Below are 20,314 nucleotides of genomic sequence, written 5' to 3' on the forward strand. Positions count from 1 at the left end.
AGAAGTGTCCTGAAATCGTCTCCATGACGACGTTCATACAAGACCTCCTTCTGCATGATCAAAAGTTACAAGTTAAGTTAACAGTTCAGTTTAGAAGATTGAATTTGAAGACCTGACAGTTGTTGCTTCTTCCTGTTTGTATGTTAAGCCAGCACAATGCAGTGCCTGGTTTACTGCATCTCTTTGAGGCTAGATAATGCCAACAACAACAATAACACAAGTATTTATGATTAAAAACAATTCTGAATCAGTATCAGGATCTGTGCATATGTATTTATATAAAAAAAAAACAGCTCGGTGCATCTCTACATAAAAAACTAGTGACTCATAAGCAAACATTATCACGTACAGTTAAAATAAATTGCTATGCTGTTCAACAAGACTGTACAAAAGAATTACCACCATAATAACTGGAAAAATAACTTAAACGGAAGTGAAAGCTCAAGAAATTAGTCTTAAGGCAATTTCCTTGCCAATACATTGCAATAAAAGATTGCTTTGTTGTGTGTGTATATGGTCAATTAGTCTTGGTAACAAGGACATTGGCAGCCGTGAGGTCCAGTAATGAGTCCCATCAATTAAGCAATGTGCATTGTTGAGGTGGCAGTCACTTGGAGCTGTGTGTGTGTGTGTGCGTGTGTGTGTGCGTGTGTGCGTGTGTGCGTGTGTGTGTGTGTGTGTGTGTGTGTGTTTGTCTGTCTGATTTGTGCATGTGTGTCACAGCTTGGGTTGCCTGGCTTGAACCGTGTGTGCCAGAGGGGCAGCTAGTGGTAAAGGCGCCCAGTAGGATATACACACATATACAGACAACACACAGACACACACACACACACACACACACACACACACACACACACACACACACACACACACACAGACTGGCACTGCATGTAAAGGGAAGTGACAGCAGTGGCAGCCAATGTGCCAGTCTGAGGCTCCTTCTCATTATCGCTCTGTCCAAGACCTGTCTGTCTTGTCAGTGGTAGAGACTGCAGGGAGTTGCACACACAAACACACACAAAGACACACAAACACACACACACACACACACACACACACACACACACACACACACACACACACCCATCAGTTTATCCTCCACTCTCTCTGAGTTTCTTTTAATCTCTATCCGTCTACTTCTCCTTTGTATTTCACCTTCTTTTATTCTCTTTCCATTCTCCTCCTTCCCTGTGAATTAAGAGTTTCAAGATGTCGCTCTTAGCCTTGAGACTTTCTTTATGTTCTCAAACTGGCGGGTTCAAGACTCATTAAAACTGTGATTAAAGTAAGATTAAAGGGCAAAGAAGGCATACTTTGGATCTTTGACGTCAGCTGTCGATCAGGGTTCAAGGTTGTGTCTTAAAAAAATAGAAAAAAGAATGCAAATTGATGAAGATGAATTTAAAGTGAATAGTCATGCAACTTTGGAGGAGAAATGAAGTCGTCGTTTGAATCTCAAGGATGACCCTGAGAGAAAAGAGGCTCCTCTTTTCTTGTGTATGTTAATAAAGTGAAAGTAAAGTGCTGTCCCCATGCGCTGTAATTAACGAGTGTTTTATCCTTTGTGCAGGAGCCGGTGGTCTCAGAAGAGGTGGAGCTAATCGTAGAGAGCCTGCTGGGAGTTTTACTGCGGACCATCCTGGAAATTAGCAACCGGCCCCAGCCTGCAGGACCCACCATGAGACTGCAGTTCCAGGATGTCACTGTATGTGTGTGTGTGTGTGTGTGTGTGTGTGTGTGTGTGTGTGTGTGTGTGTTGCCTCGTGCATCGTGTGTGTGATTTTAATTTATAAATTGTTTTGGGACTTAACAAAATGTGCAAGAGTAATTATAGATTTTAAATTGGGCTGCTGCCATGGTGACTATAATTCCACCAACATTATTAACATTAAGGGCCATAATTAAGATTTATGATACGGCACAGCACTAAAGGGAAATGGTGAGGTGTGTAATAATGAGATGGTCATTGCCATCATTGTCTTATGAAGAAGACTGAAAGAAATGTGGAAGGTGCACCAATTCTAACCAACCGCCAATGCAGGTTAATAAAAGGCTTTCTGTAAAGTAAATACAACACAGTGATTATTTTCTCATCTTCTGTAACACCATAGTTAAGTTTTTTTTTTCTGAGCTGATTTCTCCTTAGGACACACACTGAATATAATCCTGGTCATAACACAACGTTGTGATTCTCAGTCAACTTTCTGTGTTGTTGTTTTTTTCGGTTCAGGGAGAGTTTGTGGCATGTTTGTTGGCCCTCCTGCGACAGATGAGTGACAGACACTACCAGCAGCTTCTGCAGGCATTCAGCAGCAAAGACAACCTGAGGGTGAGACCAACACATCCTTCTCTGTCTCTTGATAACATGTCTATGGCAATGCATCTTTAGCTCTCTACCCCTGGATGTATCTAAACTAACTCAAATAGTTAGTTTGATGAATATATACCTTGAAGGTAGGGCTGGTAATTTTATTCAGCATACACTATTCATTATATTTGTTAGAAAGGTCTTCACACCCTGACAGCAATCAATAAATCCTGTGCTCTGAAAAAAAGAGTGTTCATCTCAAGCTGCTGTAATCCTGTAAAAAGTCTGACCTCTCACTGCCATGAGGTCCGGATGGAAAGTACCAATCAAATGCCTCTCTGGCTCCCTGTCTGAACATTACCCTTACCATAAGAGGTGGGAAAAATCGAGATTCTTCTCTTCTAAGATTTAAAATCTATTACTTTTTTTTGGGGGGGGGGGGGGGGGGGGGGGGGCTGCTTAGGCTAGCTTCTAACTCAGTAGAATGCGAAATGGAGCAGCAAGAAATTCAGCCAGTCTCACAGACGACTGGAGTAGATCTTGAAGTATGTATTAAATCAAAAATAGACTTTGAATCCATGGATCAATGAATCCAGAATTGTTTTGATTCTGAATCGAATCGTGACCCCAAGAATCGAAATCGAATCGTGAGACACCCAAAGATTCCCAGCCCTACTTACCATGCACTAGCACGCACTCAAAGTGCTTCACTGTCCACAGAGCAATTCCACATCTTCTGGAGGATGACAGAGAAGGCGCAGCTCAAATGACCTCTGCCAAGGTCACTTATAACCGCTCACCCTGCTTAACCTGAGTTACCAACCCTGCATTTAAAGCTTCACAGCATAATGCCAAACTGATTACAATGAAGGTTGTGTGTCATTTATTAAACATGAACTACAGTCAAATATCAATAGAGGATTTGAATGAGTGATAATGGCGTGGTAGAGAGCCGGCAGGAATCAAATTGTAAATAATGCAGAGTGTTATTTACTAAAGTGGAATACAAGTGTTTATTGGAATGCCCACAAGCCTGTTTTTATATTTTCAGATATTTATTCTTTTCAAGCATTGCATTATGAATATTGGGTGAAGAGGTAGGGAAGCATGGCTATAGATATGTTTTTTTTGGGGGGGATTTGATATTCTAATCATTGTTTGTACAACATTTGTTTTTCCCTCTTGGAGTCCTCGCTCCGGCTTCACGCCTCTCTGTCTCTGTTTCTTCCTTTGCCTCTTTTAAAATTGTTGTCAGAAACTTTCCTTACTTCAAAGTGACTCACCGTCTGCACTTGCACACTTTTCTGAAAAAAACATGTTGATTGACTCTAGCTGCGAGTGTTTGTGTCCTCTGTGTGTGTACATTTTCAAATGTGTTCTACAAGGTCAGCTGTGGTAGGATGCATAATGAAGAGAAGCAGAGAGACTGAGAAACTTAATAAGGCCATGAGTTCATGCAAGTGAGAAATATCAACTCGCTGACTTTCAGGATAAGTAGACAGTAACTAACTTCAAGCTGCCCCTGTTAGCTTGAGGTTACTTATCTGAGAAGACAGTTCTCCTGGTTTCATGTGAGTTCTTTTATCACAAGAACACGAGACAGACTTTTCAGCACCATGGACAGAGACATCAAGGGGCTACATTTGATTCCATACTCCAATTGAATCCTCCGATTTAAGCATGTTGTAAACCGACAACTTTCTCCAATCCTACTTTAAATAAATACTACCAGTACGTGTCATTGAGTGATGTAAGCAAAGTCTGTTTCTCCACAGAGACTCTTGAAAAGCTGCTCACACTTGAATTTAAGGAAATAAGCTCAACAAGCTGATTTGGGTATCAGATGAAAACATGCCTGCATTGTAAGTTTTTTTTAATGTGTGTGTGTGTGTGTGTGTGTTCCAGGACTTTCTTCTTCAGATCTTCACAGTATTCAGGATCCTAATCCGACCAGAAATGTTTCCCAAAGACTGGACTGTCATGCGGTTGGTCACAAACAAGTAAGACCTCAGAGTGACGCAGCGAATAAATGAGGAAATGAATCAAAATAATAAGACTCACTGATAAAGTGGAGACCCCATTGTAACATGCGACCGATGTTCTCGGATATGCCACAGATGTAATTTCAAACTTCAGTTGGCCAATTTGTTAACTCAAAGAGATCTCATCTGCTGCAAGTGTGTGGAAAGTATTGTGAGAGTGCTCCAACTCGTCTCTTTTAAAAGGTCATTTGCTTCCATTCAGTAATCCAAGGGCATGTATCTTCATCATATAAGTTAAAGATTAAAGTGGTTTTTGATGTGTTGCTCTCATTTAAACCAAGGCTATTGCACTGTTTCACTTGTGACGACACAATTAAACGCTGCCCTGAGGTTGTTTTTGGCCTTCATTAACAAAACATGTTATTGCACGTTTTTTCCTTCTGGATTTTCTTATTGTTAAATCTCTTGACCTCTGCACTCCTACTTGATACATGAGTCATTTGAATTGCGCATCAACTTTTCACTGTGATACATTTGTTTCTCGAAGGCGGCAAAAAAAAATAACCCTCTTCAACTTCTCCTCTCTGTCTCTTCCCTCTGAAGTGTCATCATCACGACTGTCCTCTATCTTTCCGACGCTCTGAGGAAAAACTTTCTCAATGACAAGTTTGACTACAAGGTAGGGGGAAATGTTTTGTCTGTGTGTGGGGGGAGGAAGGGGGGGGATCAAGCAGCTTTACTTTCTAAATGCAGCAACATGACTGTACCCAAACAAACATACAAGAACAAACATAAACAAGAAGATATCTATTATGAATAAAGTAAAATTTCAATGTGGTACTACTTCACTCTGTAACATAATACTGTTGATCTACACGTCCTTGTCCAAGATTCATTTTGAATATATTTTGACAGTATCCTTTCAAGAAGGACAGAATAAAAAATACCACTGAAATATCCTAATATAAACAATATCTTGATACCCATACTTAAATCATCTGCCCTTATTTCTGAAAACTACACAGTGTTTAAAGTTTTTTTTTTTTTCACTATCATTTTTCAGGTGTGGGATTCGTACTTCTACCTGTCCGTAATATTCATCAACCAGCCGTGTCTTCAGCTGGAGTCCTTCTCTCCCTCCAAGAGGAAGAAGATTCTGGAAAAGTAAAGCTTGTTTCGTTAAAAATGCATGTTTACACACTCGCTGTTCCTTGCTAGGATGGCCTCTAAGGAGCCATGTACACTCTTATCCTGCTTGCTGCAGTAACAACACACACACACACACACACACACACACACACACACACACACACAGTATACTGTACTGCAGCGAGCACTCATTTCTAACCCTGACTCTCTCTCATGCAGGTATGGAGACATGAGGGTGATGATGGGCTGTGAGATCTTCAGCATGTGGCAGAATTTAGGTAAGACCAGAACATCCCCATCTTACAACACACCGCTCACAGTTTTGATCTGAGATTTAACAAAATATCAAACTCTCATTTTGAGTGTCGCTACAGATGAGATGATGTAAACTGTCTCCCTTTACAGGAGTAAGTTTCTCTTCCAGGACTCTGAAAACAAGCCCTTAGATGTCGACTTGTTTATTTCTGTTCTGATGCAGAAGTTGTGTTCTTGAAGTTCGTGTAATGCACTCACATCGGAGAAAACTGGAGGCAAATAAATTCTTCAGTGTTGCTTTGTACTTGAGCTGATGGAAAGTAAAAAAAGAAAAAAAAACTCTCAGCAGTTCCCTTTGTGCTAAAAAGTATTTGTTACCATGGTAGCCAGCTGGATAAGTCATTCTGCTTTGTGTGGATGCTTTTGTTCTTTGTTCAGTCCGTGATTGGCCAATTAGATTCTTATTTTATCCTTACTTCTTGTATTTTCAGGTGCATTAGAGTGTTTTTGCTTGTTTTAAAATAAACTTTCAAAACTTAAATTAGTTTGATAGTTTAATAAGTATGTGGGTCAATTGTTTGTGTAGTAAACTGAGTTTTCAGAGCCTGTGTTGTAGTATAGGCTGCCCTACAGTTGGTCCAAATTGCCTCTGACAGAAACAATCTGCTGTTGTTCAGGTTTAAAGTGAATGCCTCACCTCTCCTTTCACCTTTCTCTCTCCTCCAAGGGGAGCACAAGCTGAACTTCATCCCAGCTATGATTGGTCCGTTCCTGGAGGTGACGCTGGTACCTCAGCCCGATCTGAGGAATGTCATGATCCCCATCTTCCATGACATGATGGACTGGGAGCAGAGACGCAGCGGCAATTTCAAACAGGTACAAAAATAGATTCGCTTCCCAGAAACTCAGATTCTATCAAAAGTGTTTGAACAAGAACATTGAATGTAGGCTATCATCAATATTTTCCTAGAAAGAAGTTATTCAACTTGAACTGTTGATATGACATTATTATAAAAAGGGAAAAGGTATCTTTTTTAAGGTGTGGTACGCTGCAATGTTGCTAGGTTACTCATGGAGGTCAACAGTTCATGCGTTAGTTTTCTTAAATTTGCACTCAACACATCAAAATCCATCTAAGTTGTTATATTTAAACGACATAATTGAAACAGATGTCCTCTGTCATATTTAAATATCTGTTCTCTCACAGGTGGAGGCCAAGCTGATCGATAAGCTGGACAGCCTGATGTCTGAGGGCAAAGGAGACGAGACGTACAGAGAGCTCTTCAACAGCATGTGAGTCACAGAAAGAACGTAACATCCATTACTGGCAGGGATGCTTAGTTCCTTAAATGTGTCTTTATACCTTTGATTTCAAAGGGAAATAGATGGGGTCAAGAGCCTGGTGCGTTATGTAACATGGCACACTCAAGAGCTGTAGACATTTTTAAATAAAGGACTACACAGAAAGGCTACTTAAGGATGATAGAACACTTCTTCTGACTGCCATCATTTAGGTCATTGAGTCTCAATGACCTAAATGATGCTGCCAACAGCATGTAAACATCTGTAAATGGATGCTTTGTCTGTAAGTGTTCCTCTTTTGAAATAGAGCCCTGATATCTAAAGAACACAGAAAACAGCTTTAATGCTCCAAGATAGCGACATCCCTTGAAAGAAAAAAGGGGCTGCCAATGAGGACGGAGTTTTCTCTTTATTCCAAGTTAGATATGTTTTGGCATAAAGTAACAGAAAGAGGATGCTTCTGTATTCACAACTGTTTATATTGAAGTAGATTGTTAAATAATAATAAGAGGTAAGTGTGTTCATTCACCTTCATCTTCACTCACGCCTCCTCTATGGCTGCTGCTTGTCCACTCTTACCTTGTGTTTCTTGCATGCTAGGACCTCACTCTTTATAGATATAGATATATATATATATGTGTGTGTGTGTGTGTGTGTAAGTGTGTGTGTGTATCCCTGCTTCTTTCTGTGCCCGTGTTTACGCCTCCTCTTCACAAGCACCAACTACAATTGGACTAGTTCTCATCCAGAGACTTTGCTGCATTAAATAAAGCCATTTTCTGATTCACATACACACTTGTGTGTCGACTTACAAAGATGTGAACCAAAGTGTGATCTTGATATTCATCAACACACATAAAGTGTTCCTTTTGTGTTTCACAGTCAATCATTCTCTTCTCCCCCATTTGTACATGTAAACTATAGCCTGCATCAATGCATACTCTTAGTACTCTTTATAAATAATGTGTAATATTATGTCAAAAATGTACAAGGAATCTTAATATTCAAATAAATAAGAAGGCTGATTAAAGTTGAAGTTTTATGATTTTTAGCCCACTTTAATCTTTTCTTGCTTAATTAATTGATTGTTTTGATTTTTGTTCCTGAGTTTATTTCCCTCCTACTAACTCCAGTGATCCCCAAACTAACCCGTGTGTCTGTGTGTGTGTGGTTTGATATTAATCGTATTAATATTAATTTATTCCGCCTATGCTTCCCGCCTGGAGTAGAATTCCTCTGTTTGGTCCGTACCCTAGGTAAGACGCTCTTCCTCTTGGTTCTCTCTGTGTCGTCTGTGTGAGGGGGAACATCGGCAAGGGCTAAAGTTTTCTTTTTTTAGAGGGGGGTTTTCTCGCCGTATTCGGCTCTGATGTGTTTGTCTTCTCCTCCTGGCCCAGTTGAGATAACCAATCAGTTCCAAAAAAAAATCTATTCAGGTCAGCGCTTTTGTGATATTCTTTGGTAATTTTGATTGTGTCAGCTCTCACAGGCAGGCCAACAAGCATAGGTGACAAAAGTGTGACTGGGATTAATTTCCTATTTTGCTTCAGCCTCCTTTTTCTTTTGCAGTTATTTCTTATTTTTTACTCACCGCCCGCCCGCCCGCCAGCCAGCCACCTTTTCCTTTCCCATTTTGCTCCTGCGCCTCTTGTCTCCTTTGATCTTTACATCTCTCTATCTCGTCCTCCAGCCTGCTGAAGAAGATTGAGAGAGAGACGTGGAGGGAGAGCGGCATCTCTCTGATCGCTACCGTCACTCGGTTAATGGAGAGATTGCTCGACTACAGGTGAGAGTGCAAGTTGTACCCCTCTCGATAAAACATGCAAACATACTTATCAAAATGAATTCTTTTTTATTTGTAAATGAGATTCTGTCCACACTTAGTCTGATGAGGTTTCTGTCACAGGGACTGTATGAAGCTGGGAGAGGTGGATGGAAAAAAGATCGGATGTACTGTCAGTTTACTGGTGAGTAGCAGACACTCCTAGAGTCTGGAGTTTCAGTTGTCTTAAGATGTTTTAGCTTTTAGTTTAAGTAAATACTGATGTATTGTTGGCACTTCTTAAAAACTACTGCAAAGAGAAATACTTTGTGGAATTAAACATTTTAAAACACAAGAACATAACCATTTAAACCCCATTTGTTTGCTTTCTTACTAAGATAGTTAGTGTAGCACATGCAAGGGGAGGGCAGCTAAAGCTAGCTGATTAGCATGCTAAATCAAGTCTCCTGGATAACAGATGTATGGGCCATTAAGTCCTGTGATACCACAAGTCAGTATTAAACACTGGAAAAAGCTAGATATAATTAATTTAATGGTCTTTAGATGTGCTTTTAGGCAGTTTTTCCACCTATTGTCAGGGTCTGGCTCACCTTCCTCCACTTGTTATGCTGAGTTTAGCTAATCTACTCAAGACAGTATGTTTATGTTTAACACACAGACTTCAGAGTGGTATAGATATTCTCTCGTTTGGCAACTCTTGGCAAGACAGTGAGTGAAACTACTTAAATGATTAACATTTGAAGAGGGTTTACTTTAGGTCTTTTGTGCGTAGCTAACCTTCTTAATGTATTCAAACAATTTAGAGCCAATGGATCTTAAACTCTGATTTAAAAAAAAATATTTTTATCTGCCAATATCACAAGCCTTATGGAATCCCTTTCTTGATAAATGATTATCCAAAAATGAAAATACACTGTTTGTTAACTTGTTAAGTTCTCCAGTTCAGGCCTTAATACTGTAGTGAAAGTTGCAGGATATCTTATCAGCCTATTTGATAAATAGTATGACAATGCTAATATAGGCATTTTAAGACACATTTAGACGTTTTGATTTTTTTCGTGACTTGTTGAATTTTTAGTTCCTCTGCCCACTGAGTTTTCTTATGTAACAGAAGCCATCTGTAAGAGCACCTGCTCGTGTAGGCAGACGGACCAGAAGTCACTTTAAACCTGCAGCTGAAATATACTGTTTCACCTCTACCATAGAGCAATCTGTTGCTTTTAATATGAGGCTTCATTTGCATCCAATTTGCACTTCAGCTTTTGTTCGCCCTTTCCTCCCCCTCTCTCTCTCTCTCTCCTTGTCATATGATGCTCTTTGCCCACTGAAACTCCCACTTCTCCTGCCAGAACTTCTACAAAACTGAGCTGAACAAAGAGGAGATGTACATCCGATACATTCACAAACTGTACGACTTGCACCTGAAAGCACAGAACTACACAGGTACGCCTAAAGGAGACGAACATTGTGAAGTGATTGTGGGTGTTGGCATGTGTGGGGTTACACATTACTGTGGTCTTAGTGCATGTGGTAATGTGTGTATATACATTTATGTTTTTACACATTTTCTGTATTCAGAGTGATATTTTCTTCAAGATGCGTCATGTTTTAACTGCTGCTTTTTCGACGTGTGTGATCTGACGCTTGTTTGCAGAGGCATCATACACCCTGCTGCTTTACGACGAGTTGTTGGAGTGGTCAGACAGGCCGCTCAGAGAGTTCCTCAACTACCCCATGCAGAGCGAGTGGCAGAGAAAAGAGTATCTGCATCTCACGATCGTTCAGAACTTTGACCGGGGGAAGGTAAACTTATCACAAATTTGTCCCTCCTTTAATATGTTGACTCATGTATTGCACACTGGTTTAATACTTTTTTTCGTGGCTGCATTCCTTACAATTTGAAGAACGCAGCTCTATGACATGTTGGTATAAATTTTTTTTTTTTTTTTTTAATTTCCTTTATGTCAAGAAGAATTGTGACTAAATTCAAAAGCGAATGCCTCCTCGATCACATTTTCTATCAGGAGAAGAAATCACAGAGAAAGCTCTGTTTTTACTGATGCCAGCTGAGAGTAACACTTAAGATATGAGTTTCAAAACCAGATGGACAAATGGCTTCCCAACACTGCTTAATACCAGCGAAATGTATCACTCCGGCACTCAGACAGCCACATGATGTTCCAGTCCTGTCGAGAGAACTTTTTGTCACTCAAAACCTCAGCAGCATGTTCGGCTTCTCATGCATATTCTAAATGTAACCCTCGTTCATGCAGAAGAATCTGACATTTTTTATTAGACTTTTATTAGAAAATATGCAGATTTTACCCTCATCAGGACAATGTGACATCATACAGGTGACATGAAATCCCCTCGTTAAAGAAAGAAGAGCAAGGCATCACGCAGCGGCAAAGATACATGTCACATGTGGTCAGACATTTAATATCTACCTGTTGTGAACTGTGACACTGGCTTAAGGCATCAACATCTCCTGGGTTAAATCAAATACAACGCTGGCAGCTCTAATTAAAGCGGCTTCCGTGTCGTCCTGCACCTCTCCTGTCAGAAATATTGGGAGGGATAATCGCAGCAAGACTGACAAGTGAAGCGTGACTTGCATCTGCGTGTCAGTTTTAGGCCTTGGCTTAGAGTGAACCGTGAGATTGGCAGTTTAACAGTTTCCAGGCTCTGCTTTTTTTCTTTTCTTTTTTTTTTTAACTCAGGAAGGGTCTAATTCCTTATTTTCCCGAATGATCCTCTCTACGGATATTCCCTCCTTTATCCTAAATACCTTTGCCCTCGTTCTGCACTTTCACTGAAAAGTGGCGTCATGGAAACCCTCCAAAGTCACACACACACACACACACACACACACTAAAATAAAACTTCAGCATCCCAGAAGAAAAAAAAAAGATAGCTCTACGGAATCATTAAAAGTGCTCTGCTCGTTACTCATAGTCCAATTTTCCTTCACATTCATGAGCTTTACCATCTGCCAGCGCTGCCGCGTGGGGACTTGCAGGCAGCAGGAAAGGAAAGCTTTTCATTTAATTAGCAAGATGGCTGGATGCTGCGTTTTACCTGCATGAAGAGCTTCTTGAGATTGTCGACTCACCAGTACCACCCAGTGGTGAGAGAGCAGTTTAGCAGCGGCACTGCAGCGCATTAAATCAGTTTTATTAATTAGCCTTTCTGTACAGAAATGTATAGGCTTAAGCTTCTTGTGCTGTTTTCCTCACTGTGAAAAAATGCTTTTTTTTTTCTTTTTTTTTTACTATTTCAGTGTTGGGAGAATGGTATCATCCTGTGCAGAGAACTGGCTGACCAGTATGAGTCATATTACGACTACAGGAACCTAAGCAAGATGAGGGTGAGTTGAACATGACACAATCCAGAAAGACACTTTTTGAAGTTTGTCTCTGAAGTGAATTCTTAATCCTACCAGGAATCCTACAACAAAAACCTAACTTTATTCTTGTTATTTACCCATGAAATATATTGCTCTTATTCAAAAAATATTATTATTTCCATTTCCAGATGATGGAAGCCTCTCTCTATGACAAGATCATGGACCAGCAGAGACTAGAACCTGAATTCTTCCGAGTGGGCTTCTATGGAAAGAAGTTCCCTTTCTTTCTTCGGGTAAAGACATCTCCATATTCCCTCTGTGTCATGAATATCAAGTTGAACAGAATAACCTCTACAGGGGCGTGGAAAAAACAGACCTGCAGGAAGAATGAACTTTTCTTACATAACGCTCCTCCATTGTGAGGTGACATTCAGCAACTCTTATTCAATGCCATTTAATGATGTAACAGGCACTGTCCTTGGTAAGGGTTTTTGCAGTCAAGGCTGCAGCTGCAACCCGCAACCACTAGATGTCAAACTAACCCCATGCTTTTCTGCCTCTGCAGAATAAGGAGTTTGTGTGCCGCGGCCATGACTACGAGAGGCTGGAGGCTTTCCAGCAGCGGATGCTCAACGAGTTCCCCCACGCCATCGCCATGCAGCACGTAAACCAGCCCGACCAGACCATATACCAGGCAGAGGCACAGTGTATCCTTTGGATTTGGAAAGAACATGCACAATTCACACAGGTGTGGATCACCCATTCTGATCAAACATGTGTGGTAATCCATAACAACAACAAGAGCACAGTACACATACATATTTACGCAGGCACAGGCTTCCACGCGCCGCTTTCTTTTTGTTCACATACAAAAAAAACAAATTGCTTTTAATGAGTTCATTCTTTCACACAGTGTGCCTCCATCTTTCTCACGCCTCATCTCTTTCTTGTCATTATCTAAGGCACATTTACAGGAAGGCACATGCACTCACACAACACACGTTACCCGGAGTAAACAGTATCTCACACAAAGAAAGCCCGATCAAAGAAGATATGCACGTCAATATACTTCCACAAACCATAGCGCTTTTTACAGTTTGATATGATTCACTCAAAACAGTATCCTCCTGCTTTTCTATTATCAAGGTGAGAGAAGTGAAAAATGATTGATATGTAGACAGTCATCTGGGTTGCGTCTGTTTAATGAATTGATCTATACAAGCAGCTGTGAGTGTTTCACCAGGGTGGACATTTCTTAGATAATCCCACCGTAGTAAGGGACAACTTTTGGCCTGTACAAAGGTAACACACTGAGTGACATATTGAAAAAATGAACCAATCATTTTTTAGGTACTCCTTAATAAGGTCCATGGGTTTTTTTAAATTTAAACCCCCAGTGGGGTCCTGGCTGCAGGTGTAGTGTTTTACAAAAGTACAGGGATTTTCCAGATGCATCTTCCAGCGCTTGACATTTCTGATTGGAAGAGTACTCGCAGCATTCAGAAGAACAGCAGAGCATTATGTAGTTTCACTAAAAAGAAATTGCAGCACTCTCAGGAAGTGGTGGCTTTCAATTTCACCATTATACACTTTGAAGACTTGTATTAAAAACAGTGGAGAGTCCTGCAGTATAAAAAATGTCTTTTTATATTGTGTGAACAAGGGGAAAATGAGCGATGCAGCTGGCGACATTTATTAGGTCAAATCAATGGCATGTGGTTAGATTGTGTTACCCGTGTGACAGAGGTGTGACTTGTTCACAGAACAGCCGACTAATCTGCTTATTGTCCACAGTAGAGAGACAGCAGAGGGCTGGCGGAATACGTTTCCTCAAAGAAGCCACTGGGACTAAAAGTCTCAGGCTCATCTGCTGGAAATTCCGTTTCAGCATCTGTGTTTTCTGACGTATGATTACGATCCGTTCTGATATGAGATATGATGTGTGTGTTTCTCCACTTGTCTGAATCAATAAGCACACTGCTGTGTCTCTAATCAATGGAGTGTATATGAATGTATGTATGTACAGTAGCTGTTCCGACTCTGATGAAGGTGAGGATGAGCAGTGCACAAAAAAAAAAAACACTGAATCACTCCTCTATCCTCCTCCACGGCTTACAATGACAAGTCTTGTTTTGTTTTGTTGTTTTCCCATGAAAGATTTTTTTTTTTTCTTCCTTTGGCTTTTTGTTCAGTTCTTTTGTTTTCTTCATTCTTCTTTTGTGGTTTGAGTGCATTGATTGTGTTCACGAACGACGTCGTGTGGTGTGTGAGCTGTTTTAGGATTGTGTTTGTGTACAACTCAGGGGTTGTCAGAAGCAAGAAGAATGAAAAAAAAGGTGCATTAGTTGGGAATCGACAGGAATCAACAAATAGCTGCTTTTTGTGCTGTATTTTTATCTTTCTTGTTGCATTATAAGGAATTTCTGGTTTCAGGCAATGCATGGCGTTATTCCCTATTAGTGAATACTTCTTACAGGGATGGTAAAGGTCAGGCTTTATCATCCTGTTGACCTCTACTTGTGTGTTTCCTTGTCATCCTTGTCAGCGTATCTATGGTTCCTCATGTTCTCTCAGGTCACTGAAGAATTCTTGTCTCTTTTAGTGCTTTCCCTTGTCACTCTCTTCTTGCGCTTCCCTTAACTTCCGGGTGCCTCCAGACCTGCAGATCTACGCCGTGACGCCCATCCCGGAGAGTCAGGATGTGCTGCAGCGAGACGGAGTGCCTGACAACATCAAAAGCTTCTACAAGTTCAATCACATCTGGAGGTTCAGATACGACCGGCCCTTTCACAAAGGCACCAAAGACAAGGAGAATGAGTTCAAGGTACAAGAGAAAGATACAAAAAAAAAACCTCTCAAGAACGACGGCTGAATGTGATAAAGACAAAAATGCATCACATAGAGATGTGTAGAGCGAAATTTAAGGAATACATTTGCATTTTATTTACGACTCTAATCCATAAATGAGTCCTTTTTTTTTTAAACATGAAAATAAACTCAAAGAATTTACGGACCACTGCAGCATGTCAAGCTGCTGCAAAATGGGAAAATCTACTTTAAAAAAATATATATTTCAGGATTTAAGGTCACATATCTGTGAACATTAGCATATTTTCACCGCAGATTTTTGTGAAACAGCTTCATTTTCTCCTGCATCCAGGTAGAAGAGTGTGTGTAGCCAATGTTTTATTCATCATGACCTCTATATCACTAATTATACACGCTCTGCACGTACCCTCAACACATACACCAAACAGACCCTGATATTCGGCTAATAAATATTCAGGATTAAGACATACATATATATAAATTACACACACACACACACATACTCTAAGCAGTCTTTTAATCTCAGCTCCATCAAAGCTATTTGGACAAATTGAATAATAACACATTTCCCTCAGGGCTGGGTGTCTCTGGACTAAAATGGGAGAAATACAGATAATAAACTTTTGCATGGGGACAAGAGTATGCACCAAACAGGATATGGTGTGATCAGTCACAAAAATAGTTGAAAAGCTGTTCAACAGAAGTTCCTATCTGCCCGAAAAAAAAATAGCTTCAGAAAGGTCAAGACTTTGATTTCTGTCCGATTTTCCTTTCAACTTCCTGCTCTTAAACTGTAATACATGTCTCTCTTTTATTTCTACCCATAGAGGTGTTCAGGTGGGTTTTTCTTGGCCTTAAAAAGCAGGAAATCAATAACGGGCAGCAGGGTTTTGTAGTGAGTCGGAAGACCCTGCTTCAACCGGCGGACCCTGGATCGATATCACATGTCAGCACTCGTCTGCTCTTCTGAAGTGTCCTTGAGCAAGACTGTGGCATCTAAACTAATCCTGAAATACATTTAAGTGTGTTGTATCAGTCTCTTGATCCTCACATGCCCTGCAGACAAACAAGAATGCCCAAAGGGGGATTGAAGGTTTAATATCATAATGATTTTTGATGATGTTGTCAACATTTAGCTAAAAGCACCAGTGTTCAAAACTCGAGCTTTTTTTTTTAATTGGGTGGGAGTTAGTTTAATCTTGACCTTGGTTGATCGAGGACTCAGATGACTGAATGCATAATGAAAAAAACAATTATTTATCCACTTTTATAGTCAAAATTAAGCATTTAAAGCTCTTGATGCTTTCATCTTTACAAGTCCTGCAGAAGCAAAGGTGACCATTAAACAGGATTAATTATTATTTTCAATGCCTGAAGCCGCTGCCATGGGGAAGATGTCAGATGAGGCATTTTACAACACGCTGCGGGAATATTGTTTTTTCACAATTTCCATAACAAAGATGAATTGTGTGTGATTCATTTGACTGTTTAAAGATTGCTGGATAGGTTTTTATTTTTCAGTTAACGCTCATTGCTCTTGTAAAGCTTTGTCCACAGGGGGCGCCAAAATCAGCACAAATGAAAAGTTCCTGTAGCTCTAAATTCAAATGTCCAAAATAGGGATTTTGCTGGTTTCCATCCACACTGCTTTAGGTTCTCCACTACAGTGTGAATGTATTATGTTAATAGTCTGCAGTGAATGCTACAGTTTCCATAGTTTACATGCTGTCAGTGTGACCTTGTGGGATGTTGGCATATTGACAAGCACGCTGCCTCACAGAGTAAGTGGTGGAACATGAATGATGATAGGAGATATAAGAAATGACTTCCGACCTACACCTACAAATGAGTGTTTGGCAATAGATGTACTGAACATGTTTCTTTTCCCCCTAACTATGAAGTGCTAATTAAATTGTGCTGCCGTCTACCAGAGATACGGCACATACTTGCATCAGGCATAAGTAGCTATGGATTTTTTCTTTAAGTGTGTTCAGCAATCAGCTAATACTCACGGCTTGATGTTTGTTAATGCAGAGCCTGTGGGTGGAGAGGACAACACTGACTTTGGTGCAGAGTCTTCCAGGCATCTCCCGCTGGTTTGAAGTGGAGAAGAGGGAGCTGGTGAGTGTGACTGATGAAATAAGCATGAAGGCATAACTGTAGTGTACCCACTACTCCCTCACCGGGGACACTGTAATATGCTTTTCTTTTTCTGGTTGCAATTTAGAGGCCTGCCATCTAATGCCCAGGTATTGATCGCAGTCATTACTTTGAACTACAATAATGACCTAGGTCACGGCTTTGGGGCTATTGGAAGCATTTGTTTACCTTCATTTGATAGATTGGAAGTTTTTGCTTTACTTTGCTTACCTACATGTCCAATTTAAAAAAGATATTGGACAATTTTTACCAATAATTATTCCATGTTTTTAGCCTGAAATCATCAATGTTTGATATGAGTCCATTCCCACTACTCTTTCAGTCTTGGATCTTCACATTCAGATCTCTTAAGAGTGGGAGGAATTCAAATGCGGCTTTGTCCAGCGTATGCAAAACACAACACAGTGTCTTTTTCTTTCGGTATAAGCACATATGCTTCAGCACATATGCTTCAGCACATAGCTGTTGAGTGTGGTGTGAAATTTGTGGCTTTTAAATCCAGTATTATTTAACGATGGTTTTTGCAGTGCAATAATATAAAATACAGAACTGGCTAAAGCTGTTTAAGTGAGAGGATTAGTTTTGTGCACGGAAGGACACAAAGGCAGGGGAAATAACAAATGCAGGATACAGGAAGGATTCAAGTATGGCATATGCTACAGTGAACGTATTCAAATTATTATACGTGTTATACCTAGAGCTACTTTTATCATATTTTTTACACTTGGATGGCAAAACTTGATTCATATGAAGATTAATGTTCCGCATTTCTACTAGACGTGCAAATAAGCCCCTTACGTTTTTCACTGCTTGTTTTTCTGTTTCCCAGAAGTGGCTGAAAAATCATCTTTTTGTTGGGAAAATTATTCTGAATAACAAATTAAAGGCGTCTTTAGGAAATTTAGAATACCACTCTTACACAATCATGCAAACTGTGAGGGACTCATTCAAAAAAAAAAATCCTCAAAGTGAAAGCATTGAAGAAATGGAGATCCAGATTTCAAGCCCAACTTAAAAAATATAGATCCTACATTTCCCATAATCCCCCATAATAGCATGTTTCCTTTCATTGAACGTCTGATAAATGCAGACTTCTATCAAATTTCACATCCCCCGCCTTTAACACACCATTTATCTTCACCCTATTGCACCCGAACTTTGAAAAGCTCCCTTTGGAGCTAAAGTGGAAAATGGACCTTCATTTTTCTCCATCTTCTCCTCCCCAGGTGGAGGTGAGCCCGCTGGAGAACGCCATCGAGGTGATCGAGAACAAGAACTTACAGCTCCGCACATTGATCACGCAGTGTCAGAGCCGGCAGATGCAGAACATCAACCCTCTCACCATGTGCCTCAACGGGGTCATCGACGCCGCCGTCAACGGAGGGCTGGCCCGCTATCAAGAGGTATGCACAGATGGATAGATGGAGGACAAGGTTGGAGGGTTTTAGAGACCGATGCAGGAGCGATGACATATGGATTTCCTAATGATGCATGAAGGTGGGTGAGAGCGGGAGGGGGGGAGATGTATGGTAAAGGGAGCGTTTTGTGAAGGGAGGAGCGGATGAACAGATGGATGGATGGATGCACGAACAGCCAGGTGAAGGTTTGATGGATAATGCGGATGGATGGAATATATAGATGATGGGAGAGGGAGGGGAAGGAAACAGGAAAATGAAATGGAAGGTTGATGTAGGAAAAGGTGGATGGATTGAGGGTTGGGTCAATGGATGGAAGGATGGATGTGGGGAGAAAGAGGGGTCAGGTCATATAATGGCACATAGAGGAGTGGGAGGAAGGATTATAGAGAGCTGGATGGCTAATAATGGCTGAATGAATGAGATGGGAGTGTTTCTGCAGCTGCTTTATTATACTCTGAAGGTGGATGGTCAGAAACACAGATTCTCCAAAAGCTTCTCCTTATAGGACACGACTGCAAGAAAACACTACAGTACAATCTGGAGAAGGTGGTGCTCAAATGAAATAAAATACGTATACAAATCTACTCAAGAGTAATGGTTCTACCCTCAACAAACTGGAGGACTCGCTCTGTGTCGCATAGCAACCACTCTTTCCAGCTGAGGCTCTTATATGTGGGTGCATGCTCACTTTAGTGCAGGCATGCGTGCATGTGTGTGTGCAGGAATACACTGCCACTGCGTGTGCGTGTGTGTGTGTGTGTGTGTATGTGTTTGCAAGGTTATATTGGGTTTGTGCAGAGTGTGTCTCCATGTTGAAGTGGACTATTAAGGTTTGAGGTATGGCAACAAATGCAAGGGTCGTTCAAGTGTTTTCCACCTTTACTACCATTATTTTGTTGAAACCTGATGTCGTTTTTTCTGCTTCAGTAAAATAATAAAGTCCCCCTTTATTTTATTTTTATACATTATGGGCAGCTTTTTGTATGTTTCTATGTGAATAAATGCCATTTCTCTGGTCACGTTTGTCCTGCAAACCTTTTCCAATTAGCATTTTTGTATCCAGCACAAAAACAAAAATCTGACACATATTTCAATTATGTTGCATGCAGTGGACACAGATGGGGTTCATTCTGCAGCAAACACGCGGCCGCTAACATCGCTCCATTTTTTCATCGCAGAACATCACATGCGGCAGCCCGAGCGGAAGGCGTCATAAATCTATTAATTTCCCAGCGTAATGCCGATTGACAGCTGTGGCGGTTTGCTCGGCTACAAATGAAGGAGAAATTGTCATTATTAATATTCAGATTTATTGCTTTAGTTTAGAGTCGGAACCCTTGAGGGGCAATGCCGTCTGATTTATGCCCCCGTCTCCCCTCTGTGTTCCATCTCTAATTGGACTTTTTTTTTTTAATGATTAACTGAGCTGCACCATGGCGAGGTCTCATTCCTTGCAGCCCAACCAGGAATTTCCGTCATTTGTCGGAGATTATTGATTATTTTTGCTGGAAGTTTCTTGGTTTTAAATTTCTTGCTGAAAGAAGCACTTCTTGTTTTAGAATTACTACCTTGGCACAGTTGCATAAAAAGCTATAAAAGCATTGGTGCAATCAAATATTTTGTATTTCTTATACATCTGTCTGTCATTGTTTAATAACAGAGAAACTTTAAGTCTTTAACAGCTAATATATGCTATGAGGATCTCGGGAAGTTGACCCTCGATTGATAATATTTGTTGTGTTGTTGCTTATTCATAGTCTACATGCCATAATGGAATGCTTT

At 40.5% G+C, this 20,314-nt stretch overlaps 1 protein-coding gene across 9 annotated transcripts in view; it reads left to right on the forward strand.

The window, feature by feature from the left end:
• dock4b (dedicator of cytokinesis 4b) overlaps positions 1–20,314 on the forward strand; it is a 114,860-nt gene that overhangs the window by 77,191 nt on the left and 17,355 nt on the right. For 6 of the 9 annotated variants that reach the window (XM_061029452.1, XM_061029453.1, XM_061029445.1 and 3 more), the window contains exons 25-43: positions 1,571–1,705; positions 2,231–2,329; positions 4,214–4,308; positions 4,894–4,969; positions 5,354–5,454; positions 5,659–5,717; positions 6,422–6,570; positions 6,902–6,987; positions 8,226–8,252; positions 8,687–8,782; positions 8,903–8,963; positions 10,129–10,222; positions 10,434–10,582; positions 12,060–12,146; positions 12,314–12,418; positions 12,691–12,832; positions 14,783–14,949; positions 16,989–17,075; positions 18,341–18,517. In XM_061029452.1, the coding sequence (XP_060885435.1) occupies positions 1,571–1,705; positions 2,231–2,329; positions 4,214–4,308; positions 4,894–4,969; positions 5,354–5,454; positions 5,659–5,717; positions 6,422–6,570; positions 6,902–6,987; positions 8,226–8,252; positions 8,687–8,782; positions 8,903–8,963; positions 10,129–10,222; positions 10,434–10,582; positions 12,060–12,146; positions 12,314–12,418; positions 12,691–12,832; positions 14,783–14,949; positions 16,989–17,075; positions 18,341–18,517 (1,992 nt within the window). The remainder of the gene's footprint in view (positions 1–1,570; positions 1,706–2,230; positions 2,330–4,213; positions 4,309–4,893; positions 4,970–5,353; positions 5,455–5,658; positions 5,718–6,421; positions 6,571–6,901; positions 6,988–8,225; positions 8,253–8,686; positions 8,783–8,902; positions 8,964–10,128; positions 10,223–10,433; positions 10,583–12,059; positions 12,147–12,313; positions 12,419–12,690; positions 12,833–14,782; positions 14,950–16,988; positions 17,076–18,340; positions 18,518–20,314) is intronic. The other 3 variants (XM_061029451.1, XM_061029454.1, XM_061029447.1) reach the window with 2 other exon arrangements.

This window comes from Labrus mixtus, chromosome 22, assembly GCF_963584025.1.
Source record: "Labrus mixtus chromosome 22, fLabMix1.1, whole genome shotgun sequence".
Lineage (NCBI taxonomy): Eukaryota > Metazoa > Chordata > Actinopteri > Labriformes > Labridae > Labrus > Labrus mixtus.